Below are 25,783 nucleotides of genomic sequence, written 5' to 3'. Positions count from 1 at the left end.
AAAACAGGAAATCAATTTTAGTAACTGCAGCATTCACTGCGATGCTCAGATTTAAAAACAACAACAACCAACCAAAATGAAGACTTACAAAATGTGTTTATTCATTTAAAATCAGACATGAAAACATCACCACCACCACCACATAACTGAAACATGGCCGGAGGGACAGGCAGCACATATCGCATGAGAAGGCATTTCCGTGACTCATATGTACATATACACATTTTGTACACAGTAAAAATATAGTAATCGAAGCATATAGGACAACCAGCAACGGAGGCTCAGGAGCCGTATAACACATTCATGTAGAAAAAAGCATGGAGAAAATCATCATGGAGAGAATATATCTATCGTATCACAATCCAAACATGAAATATAAAAAGTGAAATTGTCAAACAGTCTCCCTTTATAGGCAACACATGCTATAAAGTTTCAGACATCCTTCTGTCAGTATACACTTTACTTACAATCATCTAAAAAGGTACATAACACATCACTTCAACCTACAGCAATCAGTCGTATCAATAAATATGCTTCTTAGAGCTGAAAAGTGGCAGATTGTGGTTCATATTGCATTACTTCAAATTCATTGTAGTGTCTACTACTGAGTATACTGCCTTAGAAGCACCAAAAGAGGTTTTTCCTTTTGTCACGGTGTAGTACATTACTCCAGCAAAACTGGTGCGCAGCCAGCAATTAACCAGTGCAACCAATTTAAAGAAGTCATCACATAAAAACATCAAAATGCAGCTCTCACAAAATCAAACCCGGACTCATTCTGATCTGAAGACACTGTCAGAGTGTTTACTCTGTTGGCTGTGGCATTTCATTTTTGTATTATAACTGTGATTAGTTTACATTTCAGCAAACTACCAGAACTATTTCATTTCAAGTACAACTAAAAGGTTCTAAACGCTACCACAAATTAATGAATTTCGCAGGAATGTGGAGATAAATCTTGAAATGAAGACATAATTGACAAAGAAATGTTATCAGGCTCTGGTTTTTACGTCAGATAAAACTTTCAACGTCAGGAAAAACAAAATACATCCAGTTTAATAATAAATCCTTAAACACAGGTCAGCCCAGTGTTATTACCATACAGAAACCATCAGTCCATGCAGTAATCTAAAGCCCTCGCCCTCAGCCTCACGTTAACTGCACTAAATCTTCAGTCTACTCTGCTCTTCTCTTTGGTGACTTGCTTATAATACAAAAAGACTTAAATCGTCAGCTGTGCATTGATGAACATGAGTAATTTTCCTTCTTTCTCTATTCATAGCTCATATTTCTTCCCAAGCCTCTCTGCTGCATAGACCACATGTGCTCAACAAACATAAATAACGATTCTTTAAATGAGATGTCTCAAGTTTTCCTTCAGTCACTTTGTAGTGATTTCTCTATCAGAAATATCTCTTGGGGTTAGAAAAAAAAAAATCACTTTTTTAGAATAAACACAGCCACATTGAAGCTGAGCAAGACTTCATAAAAACACGATACAAAAATTACTTATCGTTAACAATATTGGTCTGAGTGGACGTGAGCAAGTGTCATTTCTGTAACCAGCAGAAATGAGGAGGCCGGTATATCCTTCAATGTATGATGTGACAGGGAGCGATGTGATTGGCTGAGATGAAAAACCGCAGTGACCGACGTAACCAAAAAAAGGAGATTGTAATAGTTTAAAACTGAAAGTCTGAAAACTGACTCACTGGTTGGTTGGGACGTATAAATGGCAGTTTGAGGACTTCCGCTGTAGTGATAAGGCAGGTTTCTGTGTAACCAGTGCACTCACCTGTAAAAAGTGTCAGTTTTCATCGCATGTAAGGGGAGGGGACAAACATGGAAAGGCACAGACATGACGCACGGCTACTTTAAATTAAATTCAACAGCATCTACTGGTTAGCAATGCTGTTACACTTATACTTCAGCACATACGGCCATAAACAGAGAGGGGAGATGTTCAGGTTAGTATAAATGTGATGTGCCATGGTAATAAGCCTAGGGATGGGTATCGAAACCCGGTTCTTGTTGAGAACCGGTTCCCACTGTTTCAATTCCTTGGAATTGTTTGCCTTTTTTGCAAACGATTCCCTGATCGATTCCAGTCGCCCCGAATGACGTCACCACGTTGCGGAGCAGGAAACATGGCGGCTCAAACGCTCAAAGGTTTGGTTATACTTTACGAGAACGGATGACTACAGGGCAACTTGCAATACTTGCAAAGTAGATATTTCATTTAAGGGAGGAAACACTACGAATATGCAAAAGCATTTGCTCACAAAACATGCGATGACCTTAAATGAATGTCGTGTTTTTAATTCCGCTCCGGACTCGTGAATCTCAACCCAGCAGCAGCGGTAACGTTTGCACGTCCTCTCCCGTTAATGCGGCAGAGTACATTAACAGTGCATATTATGTTAGCGCGATCTGCCTTATTACAAAACCTGCCACCTGTGCATTTAGGTGACCATGAGGAGAGAGACAGACAGAGTCTGGCTGGAGCTCGCTGGCAGTTCTCGCTGCAGTCTACCGGTTTTGGTAAGTGAATGTGTTTATTTGTAGGCAGGGACATTACTGGATATTCTTGTGTAATTGCTACAGAATAATTTATGTTATACTTTGTTATTGCTACAGAAGAATATTTATTTTAAATTTTAAATTTCTTTTCCTGGGGACCCTGTGACACCCCATGGAAGAGCCGTAGGCTGTGGATCTCTTAAGATCTCACTGCTGGGTTTGTAAGGCCATGTTACTCCTAAATTTCTATCTTGTTCAAAGAGAAGATATAAAACAAAGTTCTAAGCTGATCGACCTTAGTGTTCTCCTTTTTTAAAAAGAATTGATAAAGAATCGAATCGTTAAACAGAATCGAAAATGGAATCGGAATCGTGAAAATCTTATCAATACCCATCCCTAAATAAGACACTTTTTTTTTTATATGCGGAAAAACACTACAATGTACATTCAGCAGTGGGAAGATCTATGTGGCACCACTGAGGCTTCCAGAAAAATAACTTATAAGAAAAAAATGACCATACAGGTCAGGTTAAAACCCCATCGCTCTGCTGTTTTAAATGAATACTGTACAATCAGTAAAGAAAAACGCAAACACGACTACAGAGTCGACAGCAGCAGGTGTTGATTTGAAGGATTTCTATCGATGGCGGTGAGAGAGCCATGGATAGCTTAGAGTGCTGAGGGGAGATGGATGTGCAATAACAGGTACGCCGGAGTGGGAGTCACGGAAATGTGAACCCACCTAGACTGTGCACGAACGCACAGTAACATTCATTCCTCCTATGTAGGCTATGCCCTTCATGTGCTTTTGTGTGTGTGTGTTCCTGCTGAACCGTCCCTGCCCACTCCTACCCACATCTCCTCATGCTGTGGATAGTGGGCAGGATGACTGGCTCTTCAAGGGATAATTTGACTGCCTTCCACGATCAACTGGTGATAGTGAAGATGACCTCTTTTTTTGTTATTTCTCTTTCAATACAATATACAACTCATTATATTGTTTATTATATCATCGCTGCAGACGGACATGAAGGGAAATCTTCAATTCAGGGCCGAAAGCCTTTTTCTGAGTGTGTATCGGACAGTTTTGGATAGGTGTGGACAAATATGTACACACAGTGACAGTGCTGATGGCTGGGGAAGTCTGGAGCCTACCGCACAACATGGTCCAAATCACTGCTTTCCTCACGGTCGCAAACCATGCTGTTTTATTCGGGGGCTACTGTATAAACTGCAGAGGTCACAAAACAGCAGAGGAGCGATGGAGGGTCTGCGGTGGATGACCCCAGTTCATTTTGCCTTTCTTCTACCCACCTCGCCGTTTCCAGAAGTCTCTCATTGCTGGGAGTGTTTTTACTGCAAAGAAAAAATGTAATTCAGACTGTTTTGTATTTCTGACACCATGCATAAATACTAGCGAATGAACACACTTACGAAACAGATGTTGGTCTCAGGGACGATGTCCGACAGAGAGACTACATCTTCATTTCCAGACAGGTTTCCTGAATTATCTGCAGCCCCTTCTACTCCCAAACTGCAAAGCAGAAAAAGCAATCAATGAGACACAATGACTAACATAAGGAGTTAAAAAAAAACAAACAAACATATTTATTGATTTTGTTTTTTTAAACAGACTTATCATTGGCTATGCTCTGTACCTGTGGGAAACAGCCTGGTCACAGTCCGTGTTTGCCGATTTGTGCACTTCCACGCCTACAGAGCTGCAGAGGAAAGTCAGAGTCAGACCAGAAGAGATGAAAAAATACAGCGTGAGCACGAGAAGGAAGATGAGAGGTTTTACCGCAGGGGAGGAGAGGTGGAGACAACTCCTGTGCTGCCTTGTGATGAGGTGGACAGATTGGCCTCACAGTCTGCAGGGTTGTCTACCAGCGGAGGAGTCCTAGGAACCAGATCCGGCCTTCCTGACTGCACACCTGAGGAAAAAAAGATATTAATATGGTAATTACAGAGAGTTTAACAATCTTATCCAAAGCTGAGTGCAGTTTAGAATAAAATTAAGCCTGTTGGGAATGCAAGGAGCTGCTGCAGATACAGTATAGGGATGAGCGCAACTAGTTGACTAGTCTTTTCAAGGCTGACGCTGTGCACTGCCTTTCTCTTGCCTTCTATGATGGGAAGTAAAGCACACGACAGCTGTGTGCTTCTGCAGGACTCTGTGACTGTACATTGGCTCAATCACATTCTGCACAGACACATGGACTCTCACTGCTCACGTTAACTACAACTAACAGGTCTGACTTTGCACGTGTGTGTGCGTGACGTCAGATGACACAAAGCGCCAAACATTTCAGTGACATTTGAAGCATAATTTTAGTGTTTCAAATGTCACTGATTGTCACTACAATGTGTAGTTTGCTGATGCTATCTGCTGACCTTTATCTCACTTTTTTCCCCACCACTTTCATTTTTAATTCTTGATAAAAATGTGGGGCCTGAACTTGTTCCCACATCAGTGACCACTCTACTTAACCACAGATCTACTTAATGTGACCTCATCTTCTTGGCTCTTACCGCTGTCCGCCTCGGACTCTGTGCTTTTAAAATGGGAGTGGTAAACTAGTCTGGAATCCACAGATGACTGTCCTGTCACGTGGGAGAGCGGTGTGGGTGCTCCAAGAGTGGGCGCCCTCCTAAGCCCTGCCTGACCTCCACCACGGCTTTTCTTGGATGGTGATGGTTTAACTGAAGAGGACAACAGGAAATGATCAGTGCAATCATCAGGACTTTTCACACCTCTGCTCTCAATGCAGTAAAATTACAAAGACAGACATACGTGGAATTTTCTTGAACACTGTGTTGCACATGAATTGTTGGAAGCGCTCTGCATAGAAGCCAGGTCTGTGAACTGAAACTGTGTCCTAAGTAACAGGAAAAGGATCATTAAAACCTGACAGACCTTAAAAAGCAGCATTTCTGTTTTAATTCACCAACTCTTAAAAGTGAAAAAAAAGCAGTCATAATTCTTTGTAGTCCAAGCTAATCAGTTAATATGCAAGCTACAATTACAATCAAAGTCTATTAATACATATTGTGATGTATAGTGTACGACTTACCCCATCATGGACCAGCGCCTTCCAGGAGTGCTCCAACTTCTTAATAAACCTAAATAATATCACATAATGAAACTATTTAGTGCAACTTACATAAGTGGCGTGAATCTTGCTTATGAATTAGCATCAAATGCATATATAAAGAGTGGATTTTGCTGCTCTGACACACATACCTGTAAGATTGGAGAATATCGATGATGCCGATGTAGATCAGCAACCTCTCTCCTTTGCTATTGCGAGCAGGAATACCACCCATGCTGCAAGGTCACAGAAAGAACACACTGCTTCATTCACCATTATTTCACAGCTACAATTTCCCCAGCAAGCAAATACAGGCTGATACAGGTGTGCTGATGGTCACACTCACTGATCTTCTGAATCCAAAGCTCCCTTCCCTCGAGCCTCCCCCTGGATGGACTCCATGGCGGTGCAATACAGACTTTTCTGGGCTTGTGGTCGCCGCTGATCTGGGGTCACTGCTCCTTCGGACCCCGTATTGTCGACCAAACTGCCTCCACTACGCTCCTTTTCTCTGCTGGCCTGGTCCATGTTGTGGATGCCCATCAACAGACTGTAATCCATGATCTTGAAACTCTGCAGGAGCTGCAACAAAGAAACAGGTGCAATGAGAATCGTCTGGCAACGACTGGAACAACCAACTGTAAATCAACGTAAAAACACACTGTTTCACAACAGGCGCCAAAGACTTTGGCAACACTACAATAAAACATGATATGAGTGTACAATAATAAATGTGACATGCTGTCATGTATATTATGCTCATTTAAAAACCCTGCTGCTGTTTCCTTACGCTACAGCAGCAGGGTTTTAAAATATGACAAAACAGGTCTAAGTGTTCAATCCAGCAACAGTTAAGAACAAAAATATTTGTAATTTTGATTTGATTGACTGATTCTGATTTAATCTTGATCCTGGAAACAAAGTTTGAGCCCAAAGTTGAAATACATCCCATCTACACAGGGATCAAAGTGAGATTTTTCAAGGCTCCAGTTGCCTAGGTAACCCTCTAATACAGTTTTTTCCAACGTATTTACCACAAGAGGTAATTTCTTACATAAAAAAATATTTAAAAATTATTTTGGAATCCTTAAAAGTCTTTTGAGTTGGGTTTTGTGATTTACTTTCAAACTGCATTCAAATATTTAGATGTTAGTCACAGTCATTTGGTGAAAAGATATAACTCAAATAATCTGCTTTACATGACACAACAAAAAAGTCATCTGATCAGAAAATCTATTTTAAACTTAACTAAATAACACACCCAAATCAAAAAAGCAAAAAACAAACAAACAAAAATACAAATGACAGTCCTAATGATTTTTCTTTGGTGGAAAGCCAGAACCTCTGGTGGCTGAAAACCCCGGAACAATGAGGTAATGGAAATGGATCGAATCAATAAACCATGTGCAGCTGCTGATTAAAAGGAAAAATGATACAGAACATTCTGGTATTCTGTGCAGATTGGCACCAGTCTACTCCCATCATTTCAAAAGATACCATCCCTCAAAGTAAATAAGGTATTAGTTTGCAGAGTCATGCAAGCTTGAGTCATTTTTCCAGCACTACACACTTGTCTGTTGATGATCCTGGAGCTTGACAGCAAACAACAACCAATACCAACTATCAACAACCACTAATCGACTTCGGAGAAATTGGAAATTAAGTTTAATGAAGTGCCAGTGCGCTACATGTCGACATTACATGTACTGAACAATCTGTCAAGCCATTTAGAATGTAAGGACTTTTCATTATATGGAAAAATAGCCTAAAATAACTAAATGAATCTAAAAAGTCTTTGATATTTCTTCACATTTATGCTGTATGTAGAGAAATATCATTTTTTGTATCTTTTATGCAAGAGGATAACAACAATATAAAGTGGTGGTGTACTATTTGAGCTTGCCAAGCCATTCTCCATACACTTTAGTGCTCAGTACTTCAATAAACAATCTATACAAAACCGCCACATCTCTGTAACTCACCAGGCAGTCCCTCTGTATAGTCTTGCACAGAGCATTGTAGTTTTCTGCTTCCAGCAGCAGGCCATCAGGCATGTCCTGGATGAAGTCCAGGTCTTTGTGAGTGGGGACGGCCTTCTCTCTCTCCTTAGGGGAAGCCCGTCTCTTATAGGTGGAGCCTTTCAGGTCATACTTGAGGTGCATGGGGATGATTCTGGGCAGGAGATTGTTCATCACAACAATACGGATATTCTTACCGCCTGCCTGAACGCAATACAGTCCATAAAACTTGGGCAGCAGGGTGCGCTTGTTTTGGTTTATATTCTGAAAGGGAGAGGGAACAGACAAAAACAAAATTAGACACTGAAATTAGTAGAAAAACCTCCCCTTACCTGAGAATTGTTGCAGTAATAGTCACTCATTCTAAACAAACTCCTACCTCCCACTCTATCCAGACTCACCATGAAGTATCCAGGCAGCAGTTTCTGGAGAAACTCTGCCTCTTTGTGTTGGACAGTCTTGATGATAAACTCATCGTCACTGGAGACGTAGAAGAGGGAACCGCTGGCTCCGGGGTTCGACAGCTCGATCAGCGGCTCATTACACAGAGAATACTTCCAGAAAGAGACAGATGAACCCGCATTAATATGAAATGCAAAAAAATAAAACAGATGTTGTGTTTCTGAAGTAAGATATATGGGTCACTGGCTCCTGATTGCACAATTGATCGATTTAAACTACAGAGACATGATTATCAGCATTTCTAGTGCTGACTGTAAAAACAGACAGCAGAGAAAGTGTCAGGAGGAAAATAAAACAGAGCCAAAAAGCACTTGGACCACGGCTTATCATTCTGTCTGAGATGGCGCAGCTCCATGCCCACTGTGTCAGCAAATGTGGTGAAGATGCAGACAAAAGCATCATCATTTTTGAGAAGAAAAAAAAAAGAAGGAGAAAACCTTCAGCTATTGTTGATTATTTCTCCAAAAGGGGATCGTGTTTGCTTAAACCACTGAATATATATGCAGCATGTAGAGATTCACACACAGCTGTGGTGAACATGGCAGAATAAGCCTTGGGGTTAATACTGACCAGGTAGTCATCTGGCCGAATGCCAAACAGTTCCCTGAAGTAACGAAAGGCGATAGGAGCATAGGTCTTAAAGCGAAAGTCACTGTAGTGATGAGCAGGGGTCAGGTTACTGCCTTCGCTGGAAAAAGCAAGAAACAGATAAACCATTAAACTATGCAAAATGGAAAAATAACCGTTCACCTCATGCATTCAAACAACTCGTATCACAAACCTCGGGAAGAAGATGCTTTCAACAACTACAAAGTCCTGCATGAGAACATCCCTCTCCGCCTTTTGACTTAAGCTGCCAACTGTGTGAGCGATGCCCAATTGGATTGCTCCCTTTAGGGCAGATGACGTAGTCTAGGGAGGTCAGTGAGGAAAAGAGAGTAAGCACTGGAACAAACAGCATTTTACCCCTGTGACTTCTGCTGTTTCACTCACTATTCTTGGGTTTCCAGCAAGAGGAACTTCCAAACTAATTTTAGAATACAGACACCAAAACATGCAGGCCAACCCACTGAACTGTAAACACCTTGGATGTAAACACCTCCGGCTCAGTGCTGCGGGTGTCAACAAATCACTGTTGTCACTGACCCCGACCCCTGCCCTTACTTTTTTGTAAGTAGTTTCTCCTGTGGTAGTCTCAACGCCCCGGTGTCCAATGGTCTTCTTCATACTCATGCCTGAAGAGCCGGGCATCTGAGGAGAGAGGCAGAAAGCTGTCAAAGGAAAATCAAACACAGTTTGATGTGTGTTTATGCTGGTAAACGCAGAAAACAATGAGCTAGCTGTTGTAGTATGCAAGCTTTAGGCCAGATGAATAAACAGCTTCACATGACAACCTTAACCAAGCGATCAACTGGGCTCACAAGTAACTGAACTTGCAGAGGAAGGTCAAATTGTAAGGCAGGAAACTAATGAAACAGCAATCAGCCTGATGTTACTATTCCTGACCAAAAAACTACCTCTGCACTTCCTCCTTTTATTGATATTGGCGCTAAAAAAATGTCATAATTGTTTCTGAACCTACAGTATTATTATGAGTAACTATTCATATTTCAAAGTAAGAAAACTTATAAACATTAATCTATGTAGAGCTTTGTGGAACAACAATGTGGCTCTCCTGCGTTACAAGAGCCACTCTCTCACTTCCATAATAAACTTTTAGTGACCGATGCCTCAAGCTGCAAATGTCTGGATGAAAAAAAGTTCAGCCCTATAAGCCTGCTCTGCTCTCCTTTTCCCCTTAGAGCTGAGAATAGTTACATTTACAGTATCTGCCATAGTTACCTCGGCGGGGGCCATTTTTCGAATGCTGCTGGTCCCTAAAAAGAAAACAGAAAAAGTTAAATTGAGAGGAAGATAAGTGCTCGAAAACCTGCAAGGAAAATCCTACATAGAGTAAGAACTCTGTATAGTTCCTTTGTTGAGACTCTGAAACCCAACCCATGCAGTCAGTACTCAAAGTCAAGGCTTGAAATAAATTTGAAGGGTTTGAGTTGGAAAGGCTTTGACCAATGACGAATTTGTTAGGGACTGTTTATGAATCCCTGTGCTGGTTAATTAGGCTATTTCCAGCACTGGTGGATGACTATAAGACCGATGATGAACCCAAACCTAAATGTGGCCACAGTTACTACCGGCTGCACCCAGTATGTGAACTGGAACTACTTCTCCCATGAGCTAGCTGCTCCACATTCATCTGTTCCCCCAGGATGTGTGTCAACATCACCACCTCCTTTCAAAAAATGGTGCAATTTCTAGCTGTTGCTGTCCCAGCCTACTTTAAGCCTCAAACTAACTTTGATTTTATAACTGAGATCCACTCCAGCATGCTCATGAATGCTCAGATGTTTCCTAACGGCAACCTAACAACTCTTTAAATGCTTTGTTTCGAACGGTGATGGACTGAGGGGCTGCACAAAGGCCTGGTATAAGATAAATAGGGATTTGTTTTTGAACAGTGAATCATGCAAAGCTACTCTTGTAGCCCAAGAATGAAATATGAAGCAGGAAATGAGGTAACAGGTCCCCTTTAAATTAGGCCATTTAGTAAACTCTGTTATCCGACTAGAGATCTATGAGACTGATATTCTGTTCAATTCTGTGTAATTCAATGTTTATTTCACCATGTAACAAGCTAATGCAGCATGGAGACATGAAGGAACACTGGAGGGTTTTCATGCCTGCATGAAACCCCAAACACAACAGCTTCTGTTTGTATGCCTGTAAAATAATAATGCAAGCACCAAGCCAAGACCTTTGCTTAATTGCTAAACAAAGATAAGTCATTAAACCCCAGCATACAGATGTTTGGTAAGAAAGGCACTCAAGTGCAACAAAATAAGCGAATGAGTTCCTGTGTCCTGTCCTTATATAAACTTGGTGTATACACTTACTACATCGCCCACTCTGCAATCACCTCTAGCCTGTAACCAATGGCAACATCTCCTCCACTGCAGTACCATAGGTCAATATACACACAAAAAAGACTGAAGGCTACTAGATTTTACACCTGTAGTAACAAGTGTGAGTCTGAAAATTTGTCTTTCTACGCCCATCAAATCTAAACCTGGCAATACACAGAAAATGAACATTTTCAACCAAAGAAATGCAGGAGTATGTATAATTACACAGACTCACTGAATGCCATGCATCTCTCCTGAGTTAGCAGGGACACACTGCAATCTGCTGGGAAACAATGAGCATCGCTCTGCCCACATTCCCTCTCATTATGTAAAACAACACACTATATCATCACTACTCATGCAGTTGCTGCTCACAGTCACAAACACAGCACACCCATGCGAATACCTCGCCGCAACGCTCTCCTCCAGAACTGAGTCCTGATATCTGCGGAGCAGGACAAGGTCAGGCTAACTGGCTTAACCGAGTACATGCGCCACACTACACTCATTTAAAGTAGGTGTGCACAGAAGTAAAGGAAGCATGGCCTAAATAATTACGTCAGTTAAGCAACTACTACTTTTCTTTGATTGTAAAAAGAAAACCATCAGGACCGTTTACAAAACAAACATGATTAAATGTGCTCAACATGTAAAATAGAATATTGTTTAAAAAAGGCCAAAAATAACTTAGAAATGGACAATTTTGTTCAAGGTAGATAACATAGACTGTTACTAAATTTGGATCATGCGTACTTGCATGTGTAGTAACCCCAGATGGCCCAGTTTTAGCTATGATTGTTATTATTACTACCATCTGTATTTATTAAGGCCAATATACAACCAGTTAATGGCATATATTGTGCAGCAGACTATGGATAGTAATTAGACTAAGTCAGTTCCCTAACAATGACTTTAGCTCATCAGCGGCAGGCCTCACTACAATAGGCAAACCATCTGTTCCTCTCTGTGTACCAAACAAGTCCCTGCCAGCCTTGTTTACACACAGCCCACAGCCTGCACGGCAATACCATGAACCATGGACACACTCTTTAAGGTAATTTCTGAAGAGTCCACAAATATACTGTTTCTTGACCTGATTTGGAAACGACGCTGATAAAAGCTATTAGGGAAACCACAGTGAGTTACTGTCACTCAAGTGTCTGTGAGCCTGAATGCTACATCTTGTGCTTGTGCTGTCCCTGGATTTCAGCCATCTGGGAGCCACAGGAGCGCTTTAAAAAGCAACTATTTTTATTCACTGATTCAGACTGGGTGGTTACCAGGAGCAGCGCAACTCCAACATATACAGGGAAGCTAATGAGTGATGCACAACTAACTGGATTAGAGAGATGCATCTTCCCCATTGCGTGCATTATCTTGGGGAAAAAGAAGTCTCTGAAAGCACATGATCAATCTATATCCGTGAAGCAAGTGGAACCAGTTCATGTGCAGTGCACAGGTCTGATATCGGTGATCCTAAACAAAGGTGGTTAAATAAATTAAGGCTGCTTTATTGACTTAGATAAGCGTGACAAAGGAATGCAGAAAATCAATACACAGACAATACACCACCTAAACTGAAAATATTTGTACAGTAACAGTTGGGAGGTGTTTAATGAAGCCTTTAGGTAAGTGAAAGCGGATTTCTTTTATCCATGTACATCACAAAACGTTCAGAGGAAGAGGAAACGGGATCTAACAGGCGAGGAAGACGTGAGTGAGAGCAGTTACCGTTAACTTCCCATAGATGCTTGATTTTTTTTTTGGGGGGGGAGGGTTTTTTTTTTTAACACCCGGAATATTACACACGTCCCATTCATTTACCAAGCAACGGCGATCTTTATTTATAAAATCTCAACTCGCCTTCACCTGCTTCGTTTGCGTGTAAACACCATAAAGCGTCAACAGGACAGCCGGCTTGATAACAAAACAGTTTGGTCAACGTGGTGTCGGGAATTACTTTATAGCGCGCTATAAAATCAATAGATTGTTCCTCATATTTACAAGTGGCCTGCACACAAAATCTTCTTGTGTTTTAACACGAGAAGGATTTATTAAAGAGCCAGCTAAACAAGCAAACCACAAATTGGTTCATTTCTTTGGTGGAAAACCTCGATGCTAATTAGCTAACGGCTAACGAAGGCTCAATTACAGCCAGAGCTCCAGCGTTGCATCATTTTCAATGCTTTAAAACACTGTAGATATAGCTTTTTACGCTAGTTTTGAGACGCGGAAGGAATGAGATTTGATAGCTAGATACCTGTCGGGGCTGCTGATCCCATGTCTGCTGTTCCAGCAGTCGCCATTACGATCTGACTGTTAACATCATAGACAGAGCCGACACTTGAATTTTGATGCTCGTGTTGCTGCTGCAGCAGCACCACAGCGCCTCCAGTGGAGGGACGTGGGACGGTTTCAGTTTGCTGTAGTGCGACAGAAAGGCGCCCGCAATTGAATATATACACTACTCAAAAAAGAAGTTGTCGGCTGGCTTCGACTGACTCTTGTTGTTAAAATAAAACAGCTCCGCCCCGTGGTACAAGTCAAAACCTCTTGGGGAGCTAATAGGTTTAATTTCCACCGGTTTATGACCTCTGCTTCCCTTTTCCTGCCTCCTCTTGCTCTGTTTGTTCGCTGTAGCTCTGCAGGTGGAGGACTGCGATTTGGAGTGATGTTTCCAAAGATGCCCTGATTCAGTCTGCTTCCTTTTTGTATTTACTTGACTTTCATGTAAGTCAGGTGGTGACACTGATAGACTTTGAGGTGCCATCTGTACCTGTTCGAAGGCTGCTTTTATCGGCATCCTGTGGACCACCACTTTTAGATGGATTACCAGACTGGTCAGGTGAATCTGGCTTGTGTGATGACAGAGAGGACATGCCTTTGTCCTCATCCTTAAAATAAAGAGCGGATGCCAAAGCTGGTGGTTTGCTGCTTCAATGTCTGCAAACTTTCTGTTGATAAGAAGAAAAATGGATGAAACAATGAATCGGGACAACATTGGGAAACCATTTCATGCTATTTGGCTGTGCTAAATGAATATATCCCATATTTGCCAGAGAATTTCTTTTAAATTTAAAATTCTTCTATAAAGGGTTAAAATCCAAAATCTGTAATTAATATTTTAAACGTATAATTCAGGCTGAAGTAGTTTTAAAAGACTGTGTCAGTGGAAAAAAATTATTACTATATAATAGTTTTTGGGAAGGTGGAATTTTTTGTTGTTAGGACCTGGAGTATCGGTTTTTGTAAAACGAAAATCTGACACTGCAGAAAAAATAGAAATGCATGAAAATGAATGTCGCTGCTAATCATTGGCCCATCTCAGGGCCTAATAAAAACAATGATCAAATGCATCTTGAAATTTTTTTTATGGAAATTGTTTTTGTTTGGCTGGGGGGATTAAATAAAAATCAATGGAGATATGTAAACATACTGGCCTTTAAAGGGTTAAAATCCCCAAACTGTAATTAATATTTAATATATACTGTTCAGGCTGAAGTATTTTTAAAAGACTGAGTGAGACTGAGTGATTTAAAGTGGAAAAAAACATTATTACATAGTTTTTTTACAGCAGTTTTGGGGAATCTGCCATTTCTTGTTCTTAGGTTTAAAAAAACCTTTTTAATCATCTAAGGCTTAGATGATTTTGGCTGTGTCTCTGTGTTAAATAACGAGCTGACATTTTCCTCAGGACACCAGCAATCAGCTCAACGGGCCCTCGAGTTACCTGCATACACCCTGCTCACCTGTCAGCTGTCAGCTGTTTAACACCTGCTGCTAATTCAAGAAACACGCCCACGTTTCCTGGTGATAGTCACAGTTTAACTGGACAGCCGGTGCTCGATATAACGCAATGCCGGCGCATTATTCTGCACAAGATAAGTAAATATACTTTGATTCCTGAGCGCAGAGCTGCTGGAGCTTGTTTCCCTACAGAGCACTTTGTAGGTGAACCCACTTTATCAGCGGCTGATGTCCAATCACCAGCACACAGCTGAAATCTCCGCTGAGTTTTAGCTCGGAAAACTAACACTGCACATCACTCTGAACACACCATCCCCACTGTCAAGTATGGTGGAGGCAGCATCATGCTCTGGGGGTGCTTCTCTTCAGCAGGGACAGGGAAGCTGGTCAGAGTTGATGGGAAGATGGATGGAGCCGAATACAGGCCAATCTTGGAAGAAAACCTCTTGGAGTCTGCAAAAGACTTGAGACTGGGGCGGAGGTTCAGCTTCCAGCAGGACAACGACCCTAAACATAAAGCCAGGGCAACAATGAAATGGTTTAAAACTAAACATATCCATGTGTTAGAATGGCCCAGTCAAAGTCCAGATCTAAAGCCAATCGAGAATCTGTGGCAAGATCTGAAAACTGCTGTTCACAAACGCTGTCCATCTAATCTGACTGAGCTGGAGCTGTTTTGCAAAGAAGAATGGGCAAGAATTTCAGTCTCTAGATGTGCAAAGCTGGTAGAGACATACCCCAAAAGACTGGCAGCTGTAATTGCAGCAAAAGGTGGTTCTACAAAGTATTGACTCAGGGGACTGAATAATTACGCACACCCCACTTTTCAGTTATTTATTTGTAAAAAATGTTTGGAATTATGTATGATTTTCGTTCCACTTCTTACATGTACACCACTTTGTATTGGTCTTTCACGTGGAATTACAATAAAATTGATTCATGTTTGTGGCTCTTTGTGGCTGTAATGTGACAAAATGTGGAAAGGTTCAAGGGGCCGAATACTAGCCACTGTATTGAGGAAATAACCATGGGAATCTACATCATAAAGTCAAGAGATGCCAGTGGCAGCCCCGAGGACATCCGGATAGTCTTTGAAGGCCAGAGAGTCTTGCAGGACTTGGATAACTATGCCTTAGCAGCTGCTATGCTGTTTGGACTTATGTACACTCTGAACCTAACCTACCCACTGGAACTGAAGTATACCTTCGACGGAGTTTAAAGGTGTTAAATTGTTCCTCTTCTGTGTATGCACTTTGTCTCAGGGTCACTGAGCTTCTGTGGTTACCCTGGAAGTGGTCTGACCTCAGACCACTTCCAGGGTCTGACCTATCCTTGGACCAACTGTCAGACCCTACAGTTGGTGCAGGGAGTCCTGGGATCAGCCATACAAACTACTGAGCACCATTTTGAGCTGCTGAGACAAAACTTCAGCAAACGGCCTGCAGTATTTCTGGGGAGTCTTTAAATTAGCCGTTTAAAGTTTGACAATTTTCATGAAACAATGTGGCATCTTTTCACTAACATATGATCCAGTCTATGTATTTAATTTTTTCAAGCAGTTTATGAACCTCTTGGTCAGCTGGGGCCTTTCTGCATGAACCCTGTGATGGACTGGCAACCTGTCCAGATGACAGCTGGCATAGTAATTTGCTCTTTTATAGGGAAAGATTAACTGCAAATGAAACCAGAGCACCCACCTCTGTCCTGTGAAAAATAATTGTTCCCGAGGGGAGGGGTCTATTCTAGGGAACAAGACCCCTATTCACAGGACAGAATGTTTTTTTTCCACCTTCATTTAGAAGGAGAAGGCAGGGCAGGCTTCATCCTCAGGCCAGGCAGGTTTTTTTTTGTTGTTGTTGTAAACCATTTGTCTTTTTTTCTATTTTTTATTGTTTTCTAATACATCCCTAATTTATCCTTTCAACTTCTACCTTGTGCTGCTGTTACAAGGGAATTTTCACAGTGTGGGTTAAATAAAGGCTGTGGTTAAAGCAGCATGGACTTGTATCCAAGGTGTCACACAGTAAACCACACAGAAAGGAAGATTTTAAAAATGTGTTTATTATCACTTTTTCAGAGAAGATCTTAACTAGAAACCACATAAAAGAGAAAAAAAAAGATCTTGAATTTCCAAAAGAATTAAGAAATTAATAATCAAGTATGCAAAGAGCAGCCTCTAAAAATAGTGGTACAGTGTCCTAGACAATAGTCTGTTTTAGCAACTATGCATGTAACAGTATGCTTGTTTAAGTATGTGTAGTATAAATGGTAGAAATACTCATTTGGTCTCAGAATGCCGGCAGTAGTTGAAGCTAGAAAACTCGGTCAACATTTTACATTTCATTTTGTCTTACAAACATTTAAGCGTTGCATGAATCGTTTCTGTTCAGTGACCGAATGCCATGTCTGCTGCTATCTCACCAATATCCTGAACAGCCCAGCGACAGTGGTCAGCAGCGAAAGGCCATACAAGCTTAGGAGATAGGGCACCTTTTCCTCTTCTTCTGGCTTGAGAAGTTGGTTGCTTTGGTGATGGCACTCATGATAATTTTGGAGATGCACTGTGGAGTCTCTTGTGAGGACGATTTGCAGCAGCGGCGGACAGTAGTGGGAACAGCCCTCTTTGATGCGCACAGCTTCTGTGACATTTCTTCAAGCTGATGTCATGGAGAGATCAAAGGCAGAACAGCAGCGGGAAATCAGAACTCTGTTCAAATTTTAAATGTTGCCAGGCCAAACTTTTTTTTTTGCAATTTGTCTTATTTTTGCAGATAAACTTCCTCTTTTAATGGCTTTTAATGGGACTTACCAGTCGCGCAGAGCAAGCGGTCTTCTCTTCTTCCTGCAGGGGGCAGCATTGTGTCACAAAGTCCTTCAGAGGAAACCCAACAGGGAATCTAAAACACAGTCACATTGATGACAATGCATCTCATGTTAAACTGCCCACAGATTATATACTTAAACAAATGTGTTGACATTTCACAGAGAAAAATGAATAGAAAAAATGAAAAAAAAAAAAACATCAAAAGAAACAAAAAGAAATTATAGGAAGATCAGATCAAAGAAAAAAATGCAATAAATAGTGTCTTACTTCTTCTTGATGGTTTTGTGAGTGTCACATATCTTGTTCAGTGACACTTCCTCATGAGCAGAAGTCACATTATAATACGGGTCTGGAGACAACTGCTGGAAACAGCTGTATTTATCGCTTTGGTTCAAACAGCAGGGGTAATTCACCCGTCCTCCGTTCTCACGCAAGCAGAACTTGTTCAGCTCCTCACTCCACTGAAATGAAGAGCAAGAATGAAGTGTCACGACATGGAAACTACTCAGTTAAGCAAAAATTTGTATTTTTAGCTGCTATTCCTTTACCTTCTGGTCAGCACAGTTGAGTTTAGTCTTCTTATTTTTGCAGCAACTTTTGAATCCCTTCTCTATAAGATTAATGGTCTTCGCCTGAAGAGCCACCATTTCATAGCCTGAACGTGGGAGGCACTTGATGCTGTAGACGGGGCGAAGCCTCTGGTTGTGACACACGGATTCAATGGTATCTGCGGTGGGTCGTCCAGGAGGAAAGCTGATGTCAGCAGCTCGGGGAGTAGATAGTTCCTTGGGCTTCCCTTCTATGAGGGCTATGGGAACAGGGCTGTGTGTCCTGCAATGCATGAGGCATAAGGTCAGACACAGACATGCCTCCTACGGGCTCAGGATGCATTCAGCATAACAGAAATGTGTTTTGCAATATGAAGCTACTTTTTCTCTTTGTCTTAAATGATAACCCTGACATTACTTCTTCTACAGGACTCTTCTCTTCATTGCAATTAAACTTTTGAACTTGACAGATGATGCACGCCCAACAAAATCAATATAAGCAAGTGCACAATAACATCTTTCCACAGTAATAAAATCATTAGTACTATCATGTGCTGTAAAGTGTATTGTTAGATTAATACATAAACATAAATGCAATGTAGCGATAACCATCTCAGCTGCTGTATTAAAAATGGTGCCTGCTGCTATGCATTTTTAATGGATTCATTCTAAGTTTATAAGAATTATTAATTTGTTGAAAGGCATAATTACACACAAATCAATATACATTTATGAGTACAATATTTTCTTTCTATTAAATGATCTAAAAAATTACTTAATGTACCTTTAAAGTACTGCCTTTAGTGGCTGAGGCAGCAAAGTATTTATGGTTTAACCTTGGTACTGTTTATTGACACTGACGGAGAACAAGTGTATTATCCTCTTTAATCCCAGTGAGCAAAAATATTGATAATCATTTTTTTTTTTTTTTTGCTTTTCTACACACCTCTGGCAAGTGTTCGGGTTAAAGGTGAATTCAGCGGTAGAGGGAAGAGGTTCCACTGGCAGCTCCTGTGTTGGCCCGTAGTTTGGGTTTGGAGCATCATTGCTGAAGCAGTTGAGCCTTTTGTTGTTGTCGTTTATTTTACAGCAGTGATACCAAGGATGCTTTATTGAAAGGTCCTCCTCACAGTACTTTTCAACTGACAGCTCCCACTTGAGTAAGCACAAAACAGAGTAACACAGACAGTCATGGTGCACAGTGTGAATGAAATTCTTCAATAATACCATGAAGTCTGCACCTTGTCTGCTACTTATTGAGTAAATTCACCACCTGAAGTTATGTTGTCAAGAGACAAATTAGAAAACAAACAAGAAGCTGCTAAGGTAACGCTGACTGAGGAATTCAACATAGTTCTGATGCTCGTGCCAAGGCCTGCCCGCCTGTTATGTCTGCCTGGGCTGATTAAACGGGCTTATCGACTGAAAGTGCTCAAGGTTTTCAACTTTGTTTTTAAAAAAACAAAACCCAAGTACCATCACCTCTGCAATATGAAGAATGTTTCATGCTCCAACTATGTTCAGGTCCAATTCATAAAGTGGTTGAAAAACAAAATGCTGCTTTTTCTACATTTACAGACTCAAAAATGAAAAGAATATGAGTGCAATAAAAAACTGTATATGTTACTGTATATTATTAGTGCATTGTTCCTAAACAGCACAAATTGTGTTTTTTATTACATGGAAGTAAGAAAACACTACTTCCCTATTCTGAAAAAAATGAATCATCAGCAAAAGTAAGAGAAGGGGAACTTGAGCAACAAACACAGGTCAACATGACATCACTTTATATTTACGCAGAGCTAAAAAAGTATTGCTGAATTAGCTATAAGAGCTATTGTGAAAACATACAGCCTGTGTGGCGCAACACAGGGTCACTTCTCTCTCCCACGTCTGGTTGTCTTTGCAGCATGTGCTCAGCCAGGCCTCTGCATTATTCACAGCAGAGGCCCTCAACTTGTCAACTCCGTAGCCTGAGTCAGGAAAGTAGGATGATGGGTAGCGTGGACGAAGGTCGCTATAGCCACAGATGGCTTGGAGATTCTCTGACGTTGGCCGACCGAGAGGAAACTGAACGTTATAAGTTGTCGGAAGAGAACGGGGACCAACAGTTGGTGGGCCTACAGGGGAAAGACCACAGTCGGCACTTTTAGCAGTAGAACGTAGTACAGAAGGAGCAAGTTTTTAAAAAAATGTAAGTAAAGTAGATGCATACGTCCTCTTGGTCTTGGTCTGAAACCTAAGAAAAACAAATAACATTTTTTTTTTTAAAATCAAACAAGAGAAGGCAAAAAAGATTCCCTGACCCAGGTGGTACTTATGAGTAGGTAAGTACAGTACTGTGCAAAAGTTTTGAGCCACTTGAAAAACAAATTGCAGACCTTCTGAAGTTTTTCTTAGGACCATAGCTGCCTTTTTCGCTCAATTACAATCCAGTCTTTTTTTATTTTAAATTATGCCACTAATCATTGACCTGGGAATCATTCAAGTATAAACAGGCTCTACAAAAAATGACAAAGATTACAAAGTTCAAAAGGCATAAAATTGTATTTTTACATTAATAAGCTGATTCACAAAGAGCTATAGCTGAAAACTGGAGCTATATCTCAGCATGGTGTGCAGTGTGTCCTTAAAGAATTGGAAGAAACTCTTAACAGAGAATGGACCAAAGGCAGCCAAAATACAAAGAAAAGCTTTGAGTGTGCTTTTAAGAAGCCTGGAAAAGTATTCCTGAAGACTACTTAAAGACATTCCATGGTATTGCACACTACTGTGAATATCTGCTCACCTCTCTGCCTTGGTTGAGGCTGCACTGGCCGCTGTGAATCTGGGAAAACAGAAAAAAACACAAAATATATTAATTTAATTGGGGGGGGGGGGGGGGGGGGGGGGGGGGGTATGTAGTGCATTTATGCCAAAACATTATAACTAGAGGTAAGAAGATAAACGGTGCCCATACCAAAGTAATCTCTCAAGTCCATCTCTTTCTGCATCTCTAAAGATACAAAACATAATACCAAATTTTTATATACATTATTTTAAATGAAGTAAAACACCAAAAACAGACAGAAAGACACAGCTTTATATATTTTTTTAATTATATTTTAGTTCTGTACTCAAACTGGGCCACAACTAACTCAACCTGGCAACAAATAACCTTAAAACAAGAGTGGTGGGCTCTTTCAGGGTTTAGAATGTCACTAAAGAGAGAAGAAAAACAAGACTATCAGTACATTTTCTAACCTTCTAACCACGGAAGACATTTCACTGCAATCATAAAACAAACCGGTTAAAAAAAGACTTTCATCTCAAAGCCCTAACATTCCTCTTGAAGTGAGAGCTGGCCAAATACAAGTATGAGCATGTGACGTTATAATTGGTAGCTGTGGAGATGCTGCGCTAATATGTGAATGCGCGCGCACACACCTGGCATCAGTTGGGGAATGTCAAAGGTGACCTCGCGCTGCTCAAAAAAGCGCTCATCTATAATGTTTCAGGCGGCACACAAAGGAGAGACGGAGAGAGAGAAAAAAGAGTGAGACAAAGTTACATAACCATAACTACGCATGTTTTTTTGTTTGTTTGTTTGTTTGTTTATTACTACTGAGAGCGAAAAATGATGGAAGTATTGAAGAAGTCAGATCCTTCATCGGAAAAAACTGTAAAGTGCTGTAAAAGGTAGAGTGGGACAAAATAAGAGAAGTTTTGGAAGTTTTATAAACAAACAAATAAATAAAATGTTATTTTATACGTGCATCTGTGTGTAATCTATAGAAATACACGTGAGACATGTCTGAAATGAAGAACTTGAATCAAAGTGCTCAGAGCAGACTGCTTTGTATAAAAGTCTACCTGGCACCAGATCACTGCAAAATAGACGTTCCCACTGCAGCATGAGCGATCAAACATGGAGCTGGGCAATCGGCCATGAAGCAAACAAGAATTCCCTGCGTGGATTTCTAGTTGGAAGCAACAAAAAAGTAGTGTACCAACCTTCGGATGCTGAGCTCAGTAAAACCAAGAGCAAAGCGGTGGAACAGATTAGCGCCCAAGTCGGACCCATTTTGGACCTGATCGTGTCCGTGCCGTGCCGTGCTATGCGTGCTTTATGTTCTGCAGCTGCAGCTGACTGTCCTGGCAGAGTGCGCAGAGGCCGCCCAGGAAAACACGCTCCGCGGGGCAGCGCACAGACGGGCCCGTTAATTGGTCCAACAGAAGCCGCTGCGCTGTCTGTCTGAGGAGCAAAAGCCCGCAACAGGACAAACACTTTTTACAATTGTTGTGGGATTTAAGGGAGCGGAAAAAAAGGTGGGAGGGAAGGAAGTTTTTTGACATGACCTATTGGTGATGCGTTCAAATTCCTGGTGCTGTTTAATGGGAATGTATGGAACCCTTATGTGGAAAAGCTCAGCTTTAACATTTTTCCTGCTTAAAAACGTAACATGGAGAGGAAAAGAGAAAACTTTTCAACGAAAATAAACCAAACAAAAACATAGGCAATCTTGGAATAACAATACAAATATGTCTTGTAAAATAACGTATAAAATACAGTTTGTTAATTAGAAAGTGTTAAAACAAAATATGTTTATGCTGTCCTATTTCTCAAGGCTACCGAGAACTTAATGCAACACAGTCTGTTTTTCTTAAGGATCAGAAGCTTGTCCTCATCATGTATCAGATGTTTACTTGGCCTTGATGTTATCTTGACCTATATACTGTGTTTATATTGAAATACCACAGTGTGAGACCATAAATGCCAATACTCCCATTAAAGCTGGCTGACTGAAAATAAATATTTTTAATTATTTTTTTTAGAAAGCAGCAGAGCCTGAGTAACCCTTATTTTAATAATAGGTGAATCATTCCTAGCTCAGTAATTGTGTTGCTTATTGCCTGATAAATGACAAATTCCATCCAGAGTTTATTCTCTGGATTATGGCGACTTCCTGCCTCATGAGAATGAGTTTTCATAGCTGTCATCGACACCACAAACACAGTCATCAGGCTTATTTGTCAGACTTTGTGGAGACCTGTCTAGACACACAATGCTAAATATGTATCTCTGTGATGATTAAACTGATCATCACAACTTTTGTTTTATTGTAATAGATGTGTGAGTTTGCTTTTTAGTCAACCATTTTTAGAAAGTTCCTCAACTAGAGGCATATTTACAAGAGGATTCGGTGGAAGAGATTTCAGCTTTCGGGTCCCTCTTCTGTGGAACCACCCACTAGATTTGGGAGAAAGACACCTTCTCTGCTTTTAAGCTTAGGCTTAAAACTTTCCTTTTTAATAAAGCATATAGTTCGGGCTGGATCAGGCGACCCTGACTCCTCCCTTAGTTAAGATGCAGTAGGTCTAGGCTGCTGAGTGTTTCATTGTCATTCACTTTGTGTTACAGTGTGTATTCTTGTCCCGTCTCCCACACCTCACCCCCAAACGATCATGGCCTCTCCCTGAGCCAGAATCCTGCCAGATATTTCTTCCTGTAAAATGGAAGTTTTCCCTTCCCACTATCGCCAAGTACTTGCTCACAGGGAGGCATTTAATTGTTGACGTTTTCAATCTCTTACTGTAGGATCTCTACCTTACAATATAAAGTGTGTTGAGGCAGCTGCTGTTTAGATTTGGTGCTGCAAAATCGAATTGCATTGAATCAAATCAAAGAAGTTGGAATATGATTATAGACACTTCATAAAATAACACCAGGATTCAGTATCAAGGTAATGCAGTGATGTGATGGTTAACTTTATATGACAGAGATATGAAAAGCCTTGCTGTCCTTGTTATGTCTGTAATTTGTAGAGATTAGGTCCAGGGTCATCATGGCCTCAGTGTATGAAAGAATGACTGTAACACAGCTTCTCCAGCCAGTTCAATTCTCCTTCAGTTCTCCTTTGCAGTCCAAATAAACTTTAATACTGACTATTGGACATATGTTGTTTACCCAGGAGGAGTATTTTTCTTTTGCTGCTTTGGCTGCAGCTTTGTTGAGTCAAACAAATACGAGTATTAAAGGTGGTGCTGGTGAGTGCCGGGAGCTATACGAAAAAGCTGAAATTCCTCTTGGAGGTCAGGGTTATGGAAAAATAAACAAACCCCGCTGATAAATCACAGCCTGTCATGGATGTTTAAGAAAATTAAAGGCAACAATTTTCTTTCTTTTTTTTGCTTTGACAGCCTCTAACAGTAAATGGTTCTCTGGTAAAAAGGAGTTTTTGGTAAGTCATGTGTCAGTGGAAATGAGATATACAGCACTGCAAAAACATCATAATATTGTTGAAAATCCCACGCCCTGCCCAGCCTTTGGGGTTGGCACTGGACCCAATCAGAAGCCTGGATCAGACATCTGTTCTGTCTTGCGTGCTGCAGCCTGCAAGCAAGCATGCTATGATGTCTTTTTTTAAATGACACTAAAATGTGTTTGATATGTTTTCTAAGTAAGGTGTCGCATTTATCTTATGTTTGTTTCTGCATTATTTCAAAGTTAAATTAGTTCCTTATTAAAGAACAGCCCTCCTTTTTTAATTTGACTCTTAAATGTTCTGTTTTAGTCCTCTACAGCAGTCCTCTGTACCAGTCAGTTACCTCATCCAAACCACTTAACTGCTCACTCTCATTGTTTCACTGGTGTGTCAGTGCAGAGGTGCTTACTAAGGCCTAGACACCAGGTCAGTCTGTTTTCTGCATGGTTCCTGGAGTTGGAGCACTTAGACACTGGATGCAGATCAGAGAGTTCACAATAATAAAAAAGAGACCTAGGAGGGGAGCTCAGTTGAGAAAAATGCCCTCATGCACACAGGACTGTTAGTATTATAAAGTCTCTTATCCTTCTTCACCTCCAAGAACATTCTCACGCAGCTGTGCCCATGAACAAAAGACTCTCCAGCCCACCCACAACACATAATCCAAATGACTAAATTACAGTTTCCTGCTGTTTTATCACTCAAGTTATGTGAGGCAGACTATGAAGCTACTAATTCCACATAAAGCCAGTGTGTACATGGTGCATGCCAACTACCAAGTATACACTCAGGTCTTTAACTGATGTGTATAGAGGAAAAAGTATAAAAAGAACAAATGTGTTATCATCCCAGTACTCATAGAACTAAATGCACATTCTTCCCCCCAAGAACAAGAATCATTGATCCAAACAGGATAGGGAGGCCGTGAAAGATGGGACCAAATGGTGCAGATGGAACAGATGCTCAGCATTCCTGCCTCTGCTTTTTAATCTGTGGCCACCTCACGCTCCTTTTCCTGACTTAATAAATCCTTTGTTTTGAGTCCTCAAACCTATAAGCACTCACATCTACTAAACCAGTAAGTCAGTGTAATACCTGGCAAAATAATTCTCGAGCTTACCCATATGAAACTTCAGAATTCCCACAACTTTATCTTCCATCAAGGAAGATAACTCTTCTCTTTCACCAAATCACTCATTTGTCCGTTTTCCAGAATAATTATGGTCAAATAGCTACTGCAGACATTCTTGGTGCTGTTTTGATAACTACTGAACACATACTCAACTCAAATTTCCTGGAACATGTCATTAAACCTCGCTAATCGTAGACTCATGACCCCAAATCTGCTCCTCTTTGGGCAACTAGAT

The 25,783-nt window shown here is 40.8% G+C and overlaps 2 protein-coding genes across 6 annotated transcripts; both read right to left on the bottom strand.

Moving 5' to 3' along the window:
- Positions 1–79: 79 nt before the first annotated feature.
- On the bottom strand, positions 80–13,444 carry pip5k1ab (phosphatidylinositol-4-phosphate 5-kinase, type I, alpha, b). 3 transcript variants are annotated; one of them, XM_085177013.1, is made up of 16 exons: positions 13,313–13,444; positions 9,935–9,969; positions 9,257–9,343; positions 8,874–9,004; positions 8,663–8,780; positions 8,032–8,184; positions 7,595–7,894; positions 5,959–6,194; positions 5,765–5,848; positions 5,595–5,643; positions 5,315–5,399; positions 5,053–5,223; positions 4,322–4,454; positions 4,179–4,241; positions 3,955–4,054; positions 80–3,876 (listed from the first exon to the last, which is right to left on the bottom strand). In XM_085177013.1, exons 1-16 carry the CDS (start codon positions 13,356–13,358, stop codon positions 3,874–3,876), a joined length of 1,794 nt encoding a protein of 597 aa, XP_085033139.1. In that variant the 5' UTR covers positions 13,359–13,444; the 3' UTR covers positions 80–3,873. The 3 variants fall into 3 exon arrangements, with proteins under 3 accessions (XP_085033139.1, XP_085033138.1, XP_085033137.1); XM_085177012.1 differs by lacking the exon at positions 13,313–13,444 and adding an exon at positions 11,288–13,306; XM_085177011.1 differs by lacking the exon at positions 13,313–13,444 and adding an exon at positions 11,459–13,306.
- A 3,396-nt stretch (positions 13,445–16,840) lies between these two features.
- ecm1b (extracellular matrix protein 1b) lies at positions 16,841–22,356 on the bottom strand. 3 transcript variants are annotated; one of them, XM_085177018.1, is made up of 11 exons: positions 22,165–22,356; positions 21,598–21,654; positions 21,131–21,166; positions 20,960–20,998; positions 20,387–20,410; positions 20,023–20,291; positions 19,118–19,326; positions 18,172–18,445; positions 17,891–18,084; positions 17,609–17,696; positions 16,841–17,456 (listed from the first exon to the last, which is right to left on the bottom strand). In XM_085177018.1, the coding sequence occupies exons 1-11, from the start codon at positions 22,232–22,234 to the stop codon at positions 17,274–17,276; spliced, it is 1,443 nt and encodes a 480-aa protein (XP_085033144.1). In that variant the 5' UTR covers positions 22,235–22,356; the 3' UTR covers positions 16,841–17,273. The 3 variants fall into 3 exon arrangements, with proteins under 3 accessions (XP_085033144.1, XP_085033143.1, XP_085033145.1); XM_085177017.1 differs by having other exon boundaries at positions 18,172–18,454; positions 22,165–22,354; XM_085177019.1 differs by lacking the exon at positions 20,387–20,410 and having other exon boundaries at positions 18,172–18,454; positions 22,165–22,354.
- Between the last annotated feature and the right edge of the window lie 3,427 nt (positions 22,357–25,783).

Source organism: Neolamprologus multifasciatus, chromosome 11, assembly GCF_963576455.1.
Source record: "Neolamprologus multifasciatus chromosome 11, fNeoMul1.2, whole genome shotgun sequence".
Taxonomy (NCBI): domain Eukaryota; kingdom Metazoa; phylum Chordata; class Actinopteri; order Cichliformes; family Cichlidae; genus Neolamprologus; species Neolamprologus multifasciatus.
Note: the sequence above shows the minus strand (reverse complement) of the source record. Positions and strands in the feature narration are given on the sequence as shown.